Source organism: Myotis daubentonii, chromosome 4 (assembly GCF_963259705.1).
Source record: "Myotis daubentonii chromosome 4, mMyoDau2.1, whole genome shotgun sequence".
Classification (NCBI taxonomy): Eukaryota; Metazoa; Chordata; class Mammalia; order Chiroptera; family Vespertilionidae; genus Myotis; species Myotis daubentonii.
The window spans coordinates 116,315,360-116,330,353 of NC_081843.1; the positions used below are offsets into that span (position 1 = coordinate 116,315,360).

The 14,994-nt window shown below is 49.6% G+C and overlaps 2 protein-coding genes and 1 long non-coding RNA gene across 8 annotated transcripts in view; 2 read left to right on the forward strand and 1 right to left on the reverse strand.

The window, feature by feature from the left end:
• Positions 1-5,599, forward strand: part of MAP3K1 (mitogen-activated protein kinase kinase kinase 1) — a 45,115-nt gene extending 39,516 nt beyond the window's left edge. Inside the window, exons 18-20 of the mRNA XM_059695051.1 lie at positions 780-922; positions 1,606-1,737; positions 3,089-5,599. Of these exons, the coding sequence (XP_059551034.1) occupies positions 780-922; positions 1,606-1,737; positions 3,089-3,238 (425 nt within the window). The 3' untranslated portion in view covers positions 3,239-5,599. The remainder of the gene's footprint in view (positions 1-779; positions 923-1,605; positions 1,738-3,088) is intronic.
• On the reverse strand, positions 245-7,127 carry LOC132233811 (uncharacterized). Of its 3 annotated transcripts, none has more exons than XR_009452728.1 (2): positions 5,637-7,127; positions 245-4,257 (listed from the first exon to the last, which is right to left on the reverse strand). It is a non-coding gene; the product is annotated as an uncharacterized LOC132233811 (long non-coding RNA). The 3 variants fall into 3 exon arrangements; XR_009452727.1 differs by having other exon boundaries at positions 5,619-7,127; XR_009452726.1 differs by having other exon boundaries at positions 5,553-7,127.
• A 123-nt stretch (positions 7,128-7,250) lies between these two features.
• On the forward strand, positions 7,251-14,008 carry SETD9 (SET domain containing 9). Of its 4 annotated transcripts, none has more exons than XM_059695054.1 (6): positions 7,251-7,667; positions 8,955-9,298; positions 11,187-11,310; positions 11,514-11,629; positions 11,969-12,074; positions 12,288-13,466. In XM_059695054.1, the coding sequence occupies exons 1-6, from the start codon at positions 7,570-7,572 to the stop codon at positions 12,337-12,339; spliced, it is 840 nt and encodes a 279-aa protein (XP_059551037.1). In that variant the 5' UTR covers positions 7,251-7,569; the 3' UTR covers positions 12,340-13,466. The 4 variants fall into 4 exon arrangements, with proteins under 4 accessions (XP_059551037.1, XP_059551039.1, XP_059551036.1 ...); XM_059695056.1 differs by having other exon boundaries at positions 7,255-7,667; positions 11,969-12,098; positions 12,341-13,465; XM_059695053.1 differs by lacking the exon at positions 12,288-13,466 and adding an exon at positions 13,726-14,008 and having other exon boundaries at positions 7,259-7,667.
• Positions 14,009-14,994: the final 986 nt, after the last annotated feature.

Here is a 14,994-nt window from a genome sequence, read left to right on the forward strand (position 1 = left end):
GAATAATGGCAATATTATAAACTTTCAAGAAAAATCCTTTCCAATCTTTTGCAGTTTAACGGCAGCTTTGATTTTGACATAATGTATTTAAGTAGTTTAATAATATTAATTTTTATTAAAGCTGTAATTATGAAACTGCAGTAGTTTAAATTGGTCCAGGTCAGTATGTTTCAACAAAATGTTGTTTGAAAATGTAAGTGATGCTAAAATTTGAACTTTGAGGAAAGATTTTTGTTGAGAGTCATTCTTTTTTTTTCTTCCTTTTTTTTTTTTTTAAATCCTCACCAGAGGATATTTTTCCATTGATTTTAGAGAGAATGGAAGGGAAAGGGAAAGACAGAGAAATGTCAATGTGAGAGAGACACATCGATTGGTTGCCTCCTGCACGTGCCCCGACCAGGGCCTGGGCTGGGGAGGAACCTGCAACCGAGGTCCATGCCCTTGACCGGAATCAAACCCAGGACCCTTTGGTCCGCAGGCCGACACTCTATCCACTCAGCAACACCAGCCAGGGCCGGGAACCATTCTATTGAAGGTTCAGCACTCGCCTGTCCCCTTGTGCCTGATGCCTCGTCAGCCGTCTTGCTGAGGCTGAGGTGGTGCTTGTTTCACCCTGCGGAGACCTGTGTGTCTTGGGCAGGAACGAGTGAGCCGAGAGGGGGCGCGACCGAGCCTCTGCCACGTGGTCTCCCTCGTCTGTGTCCTGGGTCACTGGTATTTCAGTGTGTCGTCTGCCCTTTGTGTTTAACACACACGCTCACTTGCCGTTTCCTCGACAGGTGCTAACCTCCTCATCGACAGCACAGGTCAGAGACTGCGAATCGCAGACTTCGGAGCGGCAGCCAGGCTGGCTTCAAAGGGAACTGGCGCAGGAGAGTTTCAGGGACAGTTGCTGGGGACAATCGCATTTATGGCGCCTGAGGTGAGAAGCAGCTTCGTGTGTGGCAGGAGAAAATATACCAAATTAGTTTGCAGTGTTATCCAATCTGTGCTTACCAGTTAGAAGCCCATGACCCTAAGCATGAGGTTTAATGATATCCTTAATTTCACACCCTTAATCCCTGCCTTTCCATTCTTGTCTTAACAAAATTTTAAAAGATAGGTTTTAATAGAGTTGCTTAAAGGCTATTTCTAATGAAGTCTTGTTGGGTAATTCATAGCAGTTGTTTTGTAGTAAACAAAGTATACCTGTTAGAGACTTTTTACATTGTTCGCTCTGCTCCAGAGGGAGGTGAGCACAGAGGCATGTCCTCCCGCAGAGGAGGGAGTGTGAGCAGGAGCTGCTGTTGCTGTTCTGAACTTGGACTACTTCGTGGTCAGCCTCCTGGCGCTCCACAGTGATTCTCGCTGCCCTCTTGCCCCATAGCTTACTAAGTGCACTGGGCAGTGCTGAAATTCTGTGATTTCTTGTGACTCCTCTGAATCTCACAATTCTCCAAAATATTGTTGTGTCCCATAGATTAATAAGCTCTTTAATGAAATAAATGAGACATCAGCTCGTCGCAGAGTTGCTGTTTGTACCTTGTTTTGCTCTTAAGTAAAAACTAGATTCCGTAACTACAGGGTGGCTTTCTGTGTTTTAAGTGAAACTCCGCTTTCTTTTAGGTCCTCCGAGGGCAGCAGTACGGGAGGAGCTGTGACGTGTGGAGTGTCGGCTGTGCCATCATAGAGATGGCCTGTGCCAAGCCGCCCTGGAATGCAGAGAAACACTCCAATCACCTCGCTTTGATATTTAAGGTGATTACAAGATAAAAACGATTTCCTTCTGCTAAAATTGGCAGCCAGCAGATATTCATGGGTTCTCCTGAACTGTCAGTCTGACATGAAGGCACACCTTTCCTGAAATAACTGTGTGCACACCTGCAGAACCGCCCGTGGCAGGTCAGGGCTGGCGCATGGACAGCCGGGCCTCACTCCTCCAGGCAGTGACGTTCTGTGACGTTGTTGCAGACAGTGAATTAGCAAACACTGAACCATTGCTCCCGACTGGAATAAGCACATAGATATCCCTGTCAGACTTTCAAATTTAAAAACTTGAAGCTCTTCACGTATTGTATACAACCCACACGTTTTCTAGATTCCAGTTTACTATTTTCTACATTTTAAAAACACACCTTTGCCCTGGCCGGGTAGCTCAGTTGTCCCAATCCTCCAAGGTTCAATCCCTAATCGGCAGAAAAAGCAACCAATGAATGCGTCAATAAGTGGAACAACAAATTGATGTTCCTTTCTCTGTTCCCCTCCTCCCCATTCCTCTCTCTCCAAAATCAATTTTAAAAAATTAAAAAGTCCGTTTCCAAATCCTTTCTGTTCTACCTTTCTGACAACTCAAGTCCATTCTGTACTTTTCCACCGGAGATCAGTGCAGTGGTTCAGATTGTTAGCTTTGAGTCAGCCACATGCTGGTAAAAGATTGGGCTCGGGAGTCGCGCAGGCCTATTCCAGCCCTGCTCCATCCTGTGGTAGCCACTGACCAGGAAATTCCTTGTTCTGTCTCCCGTTTTGTTGTGGTTGGTTGTTTATAAGGTGGGTGTGATACAGCACCTACTTCACAGGACTGTGATGAGGACACGTAGAATGAGCCCTAGGCCTGAGTAAAGCGCCCAGCACACACACTGACACTCACACACACTCCACTCCTGTGCGTGGCCTCTGCCTGTCATCCTGTGCCTCCTGTCTTCCTCGGCCGCCTGACTGGCAGGGCTGAGTCTTTCTTGCTCTCTGTGCTGAAACAGTAGACAGTGTGCAGGGAGCCGCGGAGACAGTGTCTAGGAGAGCAAGTTCATCGAGTGAGCACTTCTCCTCTGATCATTTGGATGCACTTGGCCTGCATTTGAGACGGTCAGGGACGGAGCAGATCCACCTGACAGGATGCAGTTGATCAAGTGCTAATGCCCTAAAGTTTGAAGGATTCTTAGAAAGATCCTTCCGTCCAATGGCGAGTTTCTGCCTCACACCGTTAGCAGAGTGTCCCCCGGTTTGCCCCTCCGTGTGGAGGGCACCTGTGCAGAGGCCACGAGCTCCACGGCCGGCACATCCGGGTCAGGAGTCCCGCATGGGACGCTTCAGCCTGTTGTTTCTCCCACAGATCGCGAGTGCGACGACCGCCCCATCGATCCCGTCACACTTGTCTCCCGGGTTACGCGACGTGGCTCTTCGCTGCTTAGAACTTCAACCTCAGGACAGACCTCCATCAAGGGAGCTGCTGAAGCACCCGGTCTTCCGCACCACGTGGTAGCCTGCTGTGCAGACAGATGCACATGGACGGATGCTCAGTCAGAGGAACACGTCAGTGGGAACCACGGTGATAATCCGCTGGCCTTCCTGCCACTGAACAGCTATGAACAAGCCCATGGGGAGCCCTTACCTAAGTATGTGATTGACAAATCATGTCTGTACCTAAGCTGAGTCTGCAGAGCCCACACCTGTGCCGAACTGCAAATGGTGCCTTTCAGGGACTGGCCCTCGGCAACAAGACAGCAAGGAGTTTGCATGACTAAGTAACAGAAGCATAGTTTTATGATTATTTCTCTCGGAGCACTTTTTCAGCAATATTAGCAGCTGAGGGGCTCAGGATCTGTTTTACTGTCTCAACTACTCTTCCATTTCGTATCGCAATCACAAGCAGGGGTCTGCTTTCATGCAGTTTTTTGTCACTGGCAATATAAATCAGTATCTGCCTCTTTTTAGGTCAGACTATGCTATAAGTAGCGGTAAAGAAATATATTTTTTAAAGTTGATAACTTCTTTATGACCCACAGTTGACCTTTATTTTTTAAAAGCCTGGGCAATTGTGGCTCATTGTGCATTTTACTGTTGGCCCGTTCATTTCGTTTTTGGAAATTATGGTTCTATGTTTTCATTTCACCTTCATTTTTTGTTTAATATTCAGGGAAAGGTGATCTTTTCAATCCAGAAAAAAAAAAAAAATAGAACTAAGCGTGAACTAGTTTGTTGAATATCTTGCTGTGGCAAGAGTTTTTTAATACAGAATTTTGTTTGTTTTTTTAAAATTGGGTTTTACTACTACCTTCATCAAGTCCATCACTGCTCTTCTGGTGCAGGTTAAACGTGAATTCAGAGAAAAGCAACTGTTCTCTGTGAGGCAGCACAGCCAAGATCAAGATTACCTTGGGATCTGAGTTTCTGTAATGGGTTTCATTTGTAGGAAGCTTCACCAACTAAGTCTCACTCGTGTGGAAATCGCCACTGCTGGTGAGCAGGGAGCTGCTGTTTTCCTTCTCTTCACAGGCGGCCCTGGTGGAGAATGAAAGGAAATTAACTTCATTCCTCAACCACCAATGAGTAATAGTGTTTTTAAACTAGACGTTTGCTTTGAACTTGGAAAATGTCCTCATAGAAAAGTGAATTGAATTTCAATTACAAACTAATTCACTGGATCCTGCACAATTATCTAATGGTTTTCGTCTCAGTTGAATTCGGATCCTGAAGGAAAATGGCAGCTCTTTATCCTTTTTTTTGTGAGTCTCTAAATCAAGTACTGATTAAGTTTTAACTCTTCAGAAGCCAGTTGAATCATGGCAGGGCGAACTAGAATTGGTTATTCTCAAAGACTCAGGATAAACTAAATAAGCTACACAGATTACATTTTAAATGTACATCACAAATTGGAAGTCACAAATAACTTACCAGGTTAAGTTTACAGGGATATATTGCATATAATTTTTAAAAGGCAGTTTTTAAAAATGTGAATGTGTTTCTTAGTGAAATTTTACATTCCTTTGTTTTGGAAGATTGGCAATATTTGAAGAGTTAAAAATAGTACCGAAATGTGAAGTTTGGTAGCTCTACATGTGTTGTACTTGACCTTCTTTTTTATTTCCTCTGTGTTGACTACTTGGCATTTTCGCAGTCTAATGAGATTGTCTCGAGTCCCACGTGCAGGCTTTAAAGGATGCACTCTTGCCATTTTATTACTGGAAGATCACTGGTCAGACAGACGCGGTCTGACAGCAGCGTGAACTGTGTACATGAGGAACCGCAGCGCATCAGTATTACTCTGCAGATCACCATGCCCGCCGGAGCGCCAGCTCAGACAGCGCAGCATGTCCAAGCCCATTGTTTGAGTGTGTGTGCAGGTCCCTCAGCTTGCTGGTAATTGTGGTGTTTTGTTTCGTTTTTGTTTTCAATGCAAATGTGATGTAATATTCTTATTTTCTTTGGATCAAAGCTGGACTGAAAATTGTATTGTGTAATTATTTTTGTTCTTAATGTTATTTGGTACTCAAGTTGTAAATAACGTCTACTGCTGTTTATTCCAGTTTCTACTACCTCAGGTGTCCTATAGATTTTTCTTCTACCAAAGTTCACTTTCACATGAAATTATATTTGCTGTGTGACTATGATTCCTAAGACTTCCAGGGCTTAAGGGCTAACTTCTATTAGCACCTTACTGTGTAAAGCAAATGTTACAAAAGAAATCTCTGGGTTAAGAAAATTTGGCTTAAAATGTATCCTTTGTTATTTTAAATATATCCAGATATTTTAATTAAAATTTTTACCCCATTGAACCAATTTTATAGTATTTGTACCTATTTTGGTGTTTTGTCTTTATAGTAAATAAAAGTTTTTGGACAAAGGTGGTTACTTTTACTGACTTTGAAATAATTTCATACTTATAAGGAGGTTGTGAGAGCACCACAAAGAACTCATCTCCCAGAGGCCCTGCTTGGGTTTTGCCGGCTGCCCAGTTATGTCCTTGAGCGAGAGCCAAACCAGTCACGTGCTGCTCTCAGGTGTCCTGTTCCTTTGGTCTCATTCCGCCCAGAGCTATTCCCGAGTTCTCCCTGACCATTACGTTATACACGTCCACATAAATATCCCAGCTCCAGACACCATAGGTCAAATTCAATCAGTTCTATTAACATCTCTCTTTTGATACACTATGGTATTCTTTTTTTAATTTTTTAATATGGCATTTTTTAAAAGCATGACATCCGCCCTCCTTGTTCCGCTTGTTGGGAGAACGAAGGTTCCCTGGCCGCTGTCAGGCACAGCGACGACTCCATCTGACCGAAGCAGAGACGAGATGTCATTCCTGCTGCAGGTCCAGTCTCAGGTCACATCTTGTGGTGGTTGCAGTTTCTACTTTGTCCTTCATAGTTCTGCTCAGCAGTGGTCTCTCCCACGAATCAGAATCAGAAACGCGCGGAAAGAGGCATCACTGAGGAGCTGAGCTCACCAGCCCTCCGCGTTTCTAGGTTAGGTTTCTGTATAAAGGGCACGTGTTCGTCATTTTAGGAAAATACTAACTGCAGGCTACACAGAATCGCACAATGCTGGGTCTCAGGCCTGCACGGAAAGGCCGGTGAGTGCGGCAAGCCTGTTGCAGAGCGAACAGTGACCAGCAAACAGGAGAGCTGCCGCCTTCCCACGTCAGGGCCGTTTTGCAGGTTGTCTCACTTCAGGCCTGCACGTCGGGGAGGTGCCGAGGGGCCTGGTGGCCAGAGCTCAGGCAGAACCTGGGTTGGATCTGGCTCTGCCGCTTGCCAGCCGGTAACCCACCCGTGACTTCGGGAGCCTCCTTTCTGCTCCTGGACGAGGAAAGGGACGGTGCTGGGAGGCAGAACTGACGCCGAGGCCGGTGCCAGGCACCCTGGTGCGCAGAACCTGCGTGTACGATGAACGGGCGCCCGGCCGGTGCAGGCTCCCGCCCGTGGGGCCAGGGTCCTCAGCAGGTGTTCGTGCCAATTGGTGTCTAAGGGGCCGCGGTGGCCATGGAACGAAGCGGGGAAGCCGTGTCCCACAGCCTCCGAATTTCCAAAAGCAGCTGGAAATCCAGGAGTTCTGTGCCGTTTCCCGCCGTCTAAGCGTCGGAAAGGGGCTGACGACCTGCAGCGCTACATCACCTCGTGCCCGGGATGCGGCCTCTGACCGGGGAACAGGCTCCGGCGACAAAAAGGAGAGACCTGGAGGGGCCGGGCGCCGGAACCTGCTTCTCCGAGAGCAACGAGAGGCGGCGGCGGGGACGGAGACGCTGATGGCGGCACCGGAGAGCGGCCTCTGCGGGCTGCCTGTCCACGCGCCGCCGCGACGGGCTCACCGCGGAGGCCGGGCTGCCGCGCCAGGGCCCAGGCCTGCGGGGGTGGGTGCGCCGGGAGGGCGGTGAGTGCGGCCGAGCCCGGGGCCGAGGCCTTCCTCCCGCGCCGAGGCCCCGTTCGGCGTGTTTCCGAGGCGGCGTTTTCCCTTCGGGCCGCGGCTCGACGCGCCTCTGCACCCGGGGCGGGTGGGGCGGAGGCGGAGGCGGCGCGGAAACGCTCCCTGAAGAGCCTCCTCCCCGCGCGGACCGAAGGCCGACCGGCCGACACCCGCGCTTCCAGCTCAGAATGAGACCAGCCGCTTCCGGTCGGGATGGCGGCGGCGGGGACGGCCCCTCCCACCCCCGCGTCAACGTGACCACCAGCCGGAGCCCGACCCTCCAGAGCCGCCCGGACCGAGGCCCGGAGCCCGGGGCGCGCCGGCCTGGCCCAGCGCCGAGCCGAGGGCGGGACTCGCGCCGCCGCTCCGCCCCCGCCGGGCGCGCCGGGGTCCGGGTGCCGCGGGGCCGCCATGCCTGGCCGCCTGCTGCGGGACCTGCGGGGCTGGTGGCGCCGCTACAGGTACCGCTTCGTCCCCTGGGTCGCGCTGAACATCAGTCACAACCCCAGGTGAGGACGGGGGCTCGCGGGGCGGGGACCCCTTCAGCCGGGAGGCGCCCTGAGGCCCGCGGGCTCGCGGTGGGCGGAGCCTAAAGCAGCAGAGCTTCCGGTGGCCGCAGGCCTTGGTGGGTGGAGCCTGAGGTGGGCGGAGCCTCTGGGAGGAGGCGCTTCCGGCTGCCGGTGGGTCTGAGGCCGCAGGCTCGTGTGGGCGGGGCCCGAGGTGGGCGGGGCTACGGCTGAGAACGCCGGAGTCGGTGGGCTGGGGGCTGCTCGGGGGCGTGCGGCTTTGGGTGGGCGTGGCCTGGGGCCTATTTCCCGTCGTGCCCCGCGCTGCCAGGTCGGCCGGTAGGGGTCGCCCGCGGGCGGCGCGGACTGGGTTGCCGGCTCCTGGGAAAATATTGAACTTTTGAGAAGGAGGGAGGCGCCTGCAGCGCGAGGAGCTGGAGCCCCTCGGAAAGGCAAACCCAGGTGTTGCGGTGAAAGCACCTCCGCCCGCGGTGCGGGGAACGGCCCGGAGTGGCGGGTGCCTAGAAAGGAGCCGGAAAACCCTAAAACGCGGAGTGTGGGTGCCAACACGGGTCAGCGGGGCGACGCCTCACGGAGCAGCGAGCGCGCGGGGACGAGCCCTCGGGGCGCCCACGGCAGCGATGAGTGACCCTTCCCGGCTGAGCGTCACCTCCCTTCGCGGACAGGAAAGCGCCGCGTCCTCAGGGGGCGCCCTCCCGGGGGAGCGACAGCGCGTAGGGCGCCACTGAACGTGGTGCCGGAAGCCACGCCCCGGGGAGCCGTCACGTGAGGATGCCCCGTGGCCTCACGTGACGGCTGTGCGTGCTGCCCCCCCTCCTCCGGGCGCCTCCGGCCGGCCGTCCCTAAGGCCGCCCCGCCGGTTCCCTGGCCGGACGAGTGTGGGACCCAGCGGCGCTGGCGCGGACGGGCCTTGGGCGGCCGGCCGTCCGCACGGGGTCGGGCCGCTGGGAGCTGGGCGGCGCCACCCCGTCCCTGCAGGGCAGCGGTTCTCAACCTTCCCAACGCCGCGACCCTTTAATACAGTTGCTCGTGTTGTGGTGGCCCCCAACCATAAATTTTATTTTCGTTGCTCCTTCATAACTGTCATGTTACTACTGTTGTGAATCATAATGTAAATATCTGATACGCAGGATGTCTTTTCATGGTTACAAACATAATTGAAGCATCGTGATGAATCACAACAACAATATGCAATGATAGATGTGTTTCCGATGGTCTTAGGCGACCCCTGGGAAAGGGTCCCGCGGCCAACGGCCCCTCCCGTTGCAGGACCCTGCGCTACGTCCCCGCGGAGCCTGAGGACAAAGTGGTCCCGGACGCCGAGGTCCTGGGGACGCTGCTCGCCGTCTTCCGGGCGCTGTTCGCCACCGCCCTCCCCCGGCAGCGGGACGTCCTGGCGGCGCTCCCGGAACCCGTTCGGTCCAAGTACCAAGACCCGCTGTCGGCTCAGCCTCCGGGGGCGCCCGTGCTCGGCCTCACACCCCAAGGCGTTCTGTACCGGACCCTGGGCTTCAGCGTGGCCCGCGCGCCCAGCTCGCTGGCGGCCGCCGGGAGGGGCGTCTTCGTGGCGGCGGGACGGGCCCCGCGGGGCGCCGTGGTCGGCATGTACCCGGGTAACGCACCGCGGGCGAACCCGCTCAGAACCAGCGCCAGCCCGTCGCCCTGACCCTGGGCATGAGCATCGGAGACTCGGATTTCCTCCGATTTTTAAGGCCGAGTTCGGAAATGAGCTCCTCGTTCATGACCTTAGGCTGGAAAGTGCCCGTGCGCGCTGGTCGGGATACGCGCACTCGCTCTTCTTTTAAGGACATGTTTCCACTCAATGTTTAAGTTTAGGAGAAGGTGGTACGGCCCGCTTTGGTCAGACAAGCACTGGAGAATAAGTCAGTTTGGTTCAGATAAATGTAAAACGGGGGTTGAAACATAAAAGGTAGAACTTAAACTCATCGATCACTGAATAGCCCCGCCTGGTGTGGCCCAGTGGATAGAGCGTCCGTCTGCGGACTGAGGGGTCCCAGGTTCCATTCTGTCAGGGCACAGGCCCGGGTTGTGGGCTCCATCCCCCCTAGGGGGCGTGCAGGAGGCAGCTGATCAGTGATTCTCTCTCATCACTGATGTTTCTCTCCCTCTCTGAAATCAATAAAAATATGTTAAAAATAAATAAATATATCACTGAATAAAGGCCTTCCTGCCATTTCTGCATTGGAAAGTAAGCAGCTTCGTTGCAGGAGATGGTGAACGAGTTCAGCGGACGCCGACTGGTGGTGGTCCGTGAGGTCTGGCAGGTTGGCGGCCGCTGAACTAGGATGCGAAGATGTGTCGTGTGTTAAGCTGGTGTAGGGTTTGGCAAAATGGAAAATACATGTGGATGCATAAGTCAGACCTACGTTTCCAAAAAGTCCTTTGACCATTTTCTAATTGCCATCCCTAAGCAAGGGAGGCTCACCTTCTTTCACATAATTAACTGTAAAGACTGAACGGCACAAGCCAGCAACAAATTAACACTGAAACGAGTGCAGTAGATCTACATGCCTGGAACCAAGCAGCGCCAGCGTGTACCCTTTCTCCTTTGCCAGTGAAAGGAGGGACAACCAGAAGGCCAGGCTCATCTGTTCCCGTGCACGGCTACATTATTGTCATTGACAAAACACATTTCTTAGAAGAGGCTTTGATACATGTCTAATCACACTTCACTAAAACAAACGAACAAAAACCACAAAGCAGCACGGCCAGGGGTTGAGCCTCGACCTATGAACCAGGAGGTCTCGGTTCAATTTCCGGTCAGGGCACAGGCCCAGGTTGCGGGCTCCATCCCCAGAAGGGGGCGTGCAGGAGGCCGCCAATCAATGATTCTCATCATTGATGTTTCTATCTCTCCTTCTCCCTTCCTCTCTGACATCAATAATATACACATATTGAAAATACACACACACAGAAAGCAGCCCTGGCTGGGTAGCTCATAGGGTTAGGGTTAGGGTTGGTTAGGGTTAGGGTTAGGGTTGGTTAGGGTTAGGGTTAGGGTTAGGGTTAGGGTTAGGGTTAGGGTTGGTTAGGGTTAGGGTTAGGGTTAGGGTTAGGGTTAGGGTTAGGGTTAGGGTTAGGGTTGCAGGTGTGATTCCCTATCAGGGCACATACAAGAATCAGCCAACGAATGCATAAATGAGTGGACCAGCATATCGAGGTCTCTCAAATGAATTAAAACAAAAACCCCGTGATTATACAACGGAGTCTGAAATGTGTTCACATTTTTGTTAGCCGAGGCACATTTCCAGCTGCGCGGACATGTTGGTTCTGTGCTCTGTCTGCTATTGGGCCCCATTCAAACGGTGAGATTGCCAGCGAATGTGATGGTCTAACTTGGAGGTAAAATATTGGAGAAAAGTGTGAGAAATTAAAACAAGTTCTTACATGTTATGTATATGTTCCAGAGACAGGTGCTTACCATGGTGTTAGTGGGTTTTACATGTTGCTGCAATATGCCTTTGTCTCGTTGCCTGACAGGTACAGTATATCAGAAATATGAGCCAATCTTTTTCCAGTCTATTGGGAATCCATTTATTTTTAGATGCTTGGATGGCATGCTCATTGATGGAAATGACAAGGGACTATCGAAAGTCGTGTACAGGTAAGTTGGTGCCTATGTGTAAACTTCATTAGAGGAGACGAAACCACACAGCAATGACTGTGACCAGTAGCCTTGGTTGCCCTATTGACTAAAGTGGTTTTGTAAGAGAAATTGCACTTTCTCAGTTGTAGGGTTAATTTTGTATTTTTGAATTTTAAGATTCAGAAGAACGACCTCTTGGCTAATGCTCTCGCCTGTTTCAGATCTTGCAGTGGAAGGGACCGACTTGGCCCTTTAAGAATGAGTGATAGCACTTGGCTAACATCAGAAATTCAGAACCCTCTGGCGGTAGGCCAGTATGTCAACAACTGCTCCAGTGGTAAGTGGGCACCCCGGGGTGAGAGAGACCGAGTAAACACACACACAGGCATCCCAAAAATGTAGATACACTGACAGCTGATTTCTATGACATTTTGAAAATGAAATGCATTTTAATAAACTCTGCCCTTATAATTATTCAAAGTGCATATGCATTTTGGGGGGACACTTTATATATATGTTTTTTACATAGAAAGCCTAGCAGTGCCTAGAACATAATAGGGATTATTAATTTGAGCATGTTCTCATGATTTAGAAACTCATACAAGTGTCATAATTCAGTACTGCTTTCCATGGCTAGTGAAACGGCTGTGTCTAAAAATTACATACCTGCTCCCAGACAGACCAGCGAACGTCTGCTATCAGGAGTTCGACGTGCCCGCGGGGTTCCCTGTGGAACTGAAGCAGTACCTTCCCAACACCACCTACAGCTGTGCCCCGCAAAGGTGAGCCTCCCCGCGTGTCCCGAGCTGTGAAAAATAACTTAGGTTTTTACATTCTTCACACCTTGATGTGTTCATGTAAACTTACTTGAAAATAAAAATTCTCCATGAGCTTATTTGCTCATCCTTCTTCTTATTGCCCATTTTTATTCTAGGTAGTACTTTACAAGTATCAACCTTAAAGTTTTTTTCAAGTGATTCTGTTGTTTTTTCCAGCTACAAAGAACGTTTTTACTCTAGTCATTTTAAGGGTTGCGTCTCCACCTGACATGAGAGGACCTAGCTGAAGGGGCCAAATTACACCTGATTTCTTTTGCTCTTTCCACTATTAGATTTGGAAACCTGATCGTGAAAAAAAGAGTAGGCCAACTATATTTAAATTAAAAAATAAAATTTTAAAAATAGTGAAAAAAGGGAAATACTCAGAAGATAACATTTGTATTACAGTATAGCAATTTTCTGCCCAGTAAGTCTACTAGAATACTCAAGTAACAGTTTTTAATAAGTGATTCTGTGGAGTTATCAACAATGCTGTAGGAAATGTAATCTTTGTATCATTCCACTGAGTTGCCATTTGTTAGCAAACTTACTTTTGTGTGGGTCCCAGTGTCCTTTTGAAATGAATGTATTTAAAAACTGAAGACTGTTCCCTGGACTTAAAACTGGGTAACTTTTCTCCGTGTGTGCTGGGCATTTACGTTTCTTTAACATCCTCGGGGGCATAACGCGTTACTACCCAACCGGTACAGGAAACGCTGCGTGAGCAGGAACATTGAAGATTTCACCTCTTGCCCTGGCCGGTGTGCTCAGTGGTTAGAGAGTCGGCCACACATGGGACAGTCGGTCTCTGGTTCGAATCCCCATGAAGGGCACATACTGGGTTGCAGGTTCGATCCCCAGACCAATAGGGTATGTGCAGGAAGCAACTAGTCGATATGTCTCTCTCACATCAATGTTTCTCTCCCTCCTTCCCACTCTCTAAAAAAAAAAAAAAAAAATCAATGGAAAAGGTATCCTCAGGTGAGGATTAACAAAACAAAAAAAGATGACATGTCTCGTTGTGTCCATAAGAAGTATTTGTTAATCCAATTAATTTCAATTAATGTTTCTAGCTTTGCAGAATATAAACATACAAATTTTAAAATGCTAAACTTATAATGAATTATCACTTTTAAATGCTTTTTTTGTGATACCAGTTTTGAGGACCTGAGCGTCAGTGTTCAGAAGTAGTCAGTTGTATAAACTTATTGATCTGTCCTAGCTGGTGTGGCTCAGTGAATAGAACATCAGCCTGCGGTCTGAAGGGTTCCGGGTTCGATTCCAGTCACGGGCACATGCCCGAGTTGGGGCTCGATCCCCAGTAGGCAGGAGGCAGCCAATCAATGATTCTCTCTCATCATTGATGTTTCTCTCTCTCTCTCCCTTCTTCTCTAAAATCAATAAAAATGTATTTTAAAAAAGAAAATTTAAAAATAAACTCATTGGCCTGTGGCCTTTTTAAATGACATATAGTCTACTTTTAAACACCTCCGTCAGGGACAGCTATTGCCTCATGGAGATCAAGTGCATCAACTAAGAAGGTAGGAAGGGATGTGAACCCGTGCTGGTTAAATGGCCCGCGCTGTCAGCACTGACGGGCGCTTCTCGCTTTCAGGCCGCTGCGCTGTGTCGTTCTCGTCGCTCTCAGGGACATCAGACAAGGAGAAGAGCTTTTCTCAAACTACTACACGATTGTCAGCTGACTGAATAAGGATCGGATTTTCTATTCAATTAATGTTAATATTTTGGTTAATCACTTCTGAATTCCAGAGTGGGAATTTATTTCTATTTTGTTTCAATTCCATGATAAAAATTATTTGCTCAATTTCAAATTTGCAGCGCTATTCCAATTTTCATTTTCACCTAAATTCAGTAAATTAAAACCTACTGCCTGAATTAGAATTTCAATTTTTCTTTTAATATATCGTGTCCATATACGTGTGGTTATAAAATTTTAGCCACGTTATCAGCAATTATTTTACTGTTGATGTATATGAACGTCTGAAAAATGTTTTTACAGAATAAACTAAAGCCGAACATTTTTTGTTGCCATGAGTTAACTGGTGTGTGTGCAAAGATCGTTTTAGCTAAGGGAGAAAGGGCGGGGATCATACCATTGTCTCTGTTTGCACGTTTACACAGAGATTAAAACAGCATGAGACTGTTTGGCATGTGGGCGACACCGGCAGGAACTCTCCTGTCTCCACGTGGCGTCCTCCACGCGTGTGAATGCCGAGTGCGCCTAACGAAGAGCCCGTGCATCGGGGCCAGAGGCCTGGGAGAGGTCAGAGCAGCCCCAGGCTCAGGCCCGCCACTGATGGCGATCGATCGATCGTGGCCCAAAGAGACGAGGCCTGCAAGTCACCAGATGATTCTGCTCCTGCCCCTGAGGCCTGAAACACTAGGTAGCTCTCACTTCACGGGCACTTGGCTGCCTTCAGCTGCCGCCCAGAGGGCAGTGTCCCGAGCCCTGCACAGCGACGCTGGTGTCTGCGGGTGAAGGAATGTGGTTTTAGACAAGTAACCAGAGCTGGGGAGTCAGGGTTTCGTTTCCATTTTCCCTCTCCTGTCCTTACACAGAATCCGGACATCGTGTACCATCAGATCAGAGAGACTAAGGGAGCCACGGAGAAAGCTCTGGTCAGAGCAAGGGACATGGGGGACGCCTGGGAAAGATAAAGGCTTAGGGAAGTAGTTCTAGAGTCGACGGAATGTGACTATTATGAAGAAAACTACCATAAATATGTCAAATAATGTGACCAAATTTCAGGTCTCACGTCTTCTTAGAAGCCACTTAGAACAGTGTTTGAAACATTAAGATGTTCATTAAATATTTCCTGAATTAAATTTAAAGCATAATCCTCACTTTGGGCTGGCTAATTTT

What these genes read in the sequence shown, in the direction of transcription:
- SETD9 (XM_059695053.1), top strand. Translation starts at nt 7,570, where the DNA reads ATGCCTGGCCGCCTGCTGCGGGACCTGCGGGGCTGGTGGCGCCGCTAC. An exon ending in CTATCGAAAGTCGTGTACAG is followed by an intron (nt 11,311 to 11,513) that starts GTAAGTTGGTGC and finishes CGCCTGTTTCAG; the next exon opens with ATCTTGCAGTGGAAGGGACC. An exon ending in TACAGCTGTGCCCCGCAAAG is followed by an intron (nt 12,075 to 13,725) that starts GTGAGCCTCCCC and finishes TCTCGCTTTCAG; the next exon opens with GCCGCTGCGCTGTGTCGTTC.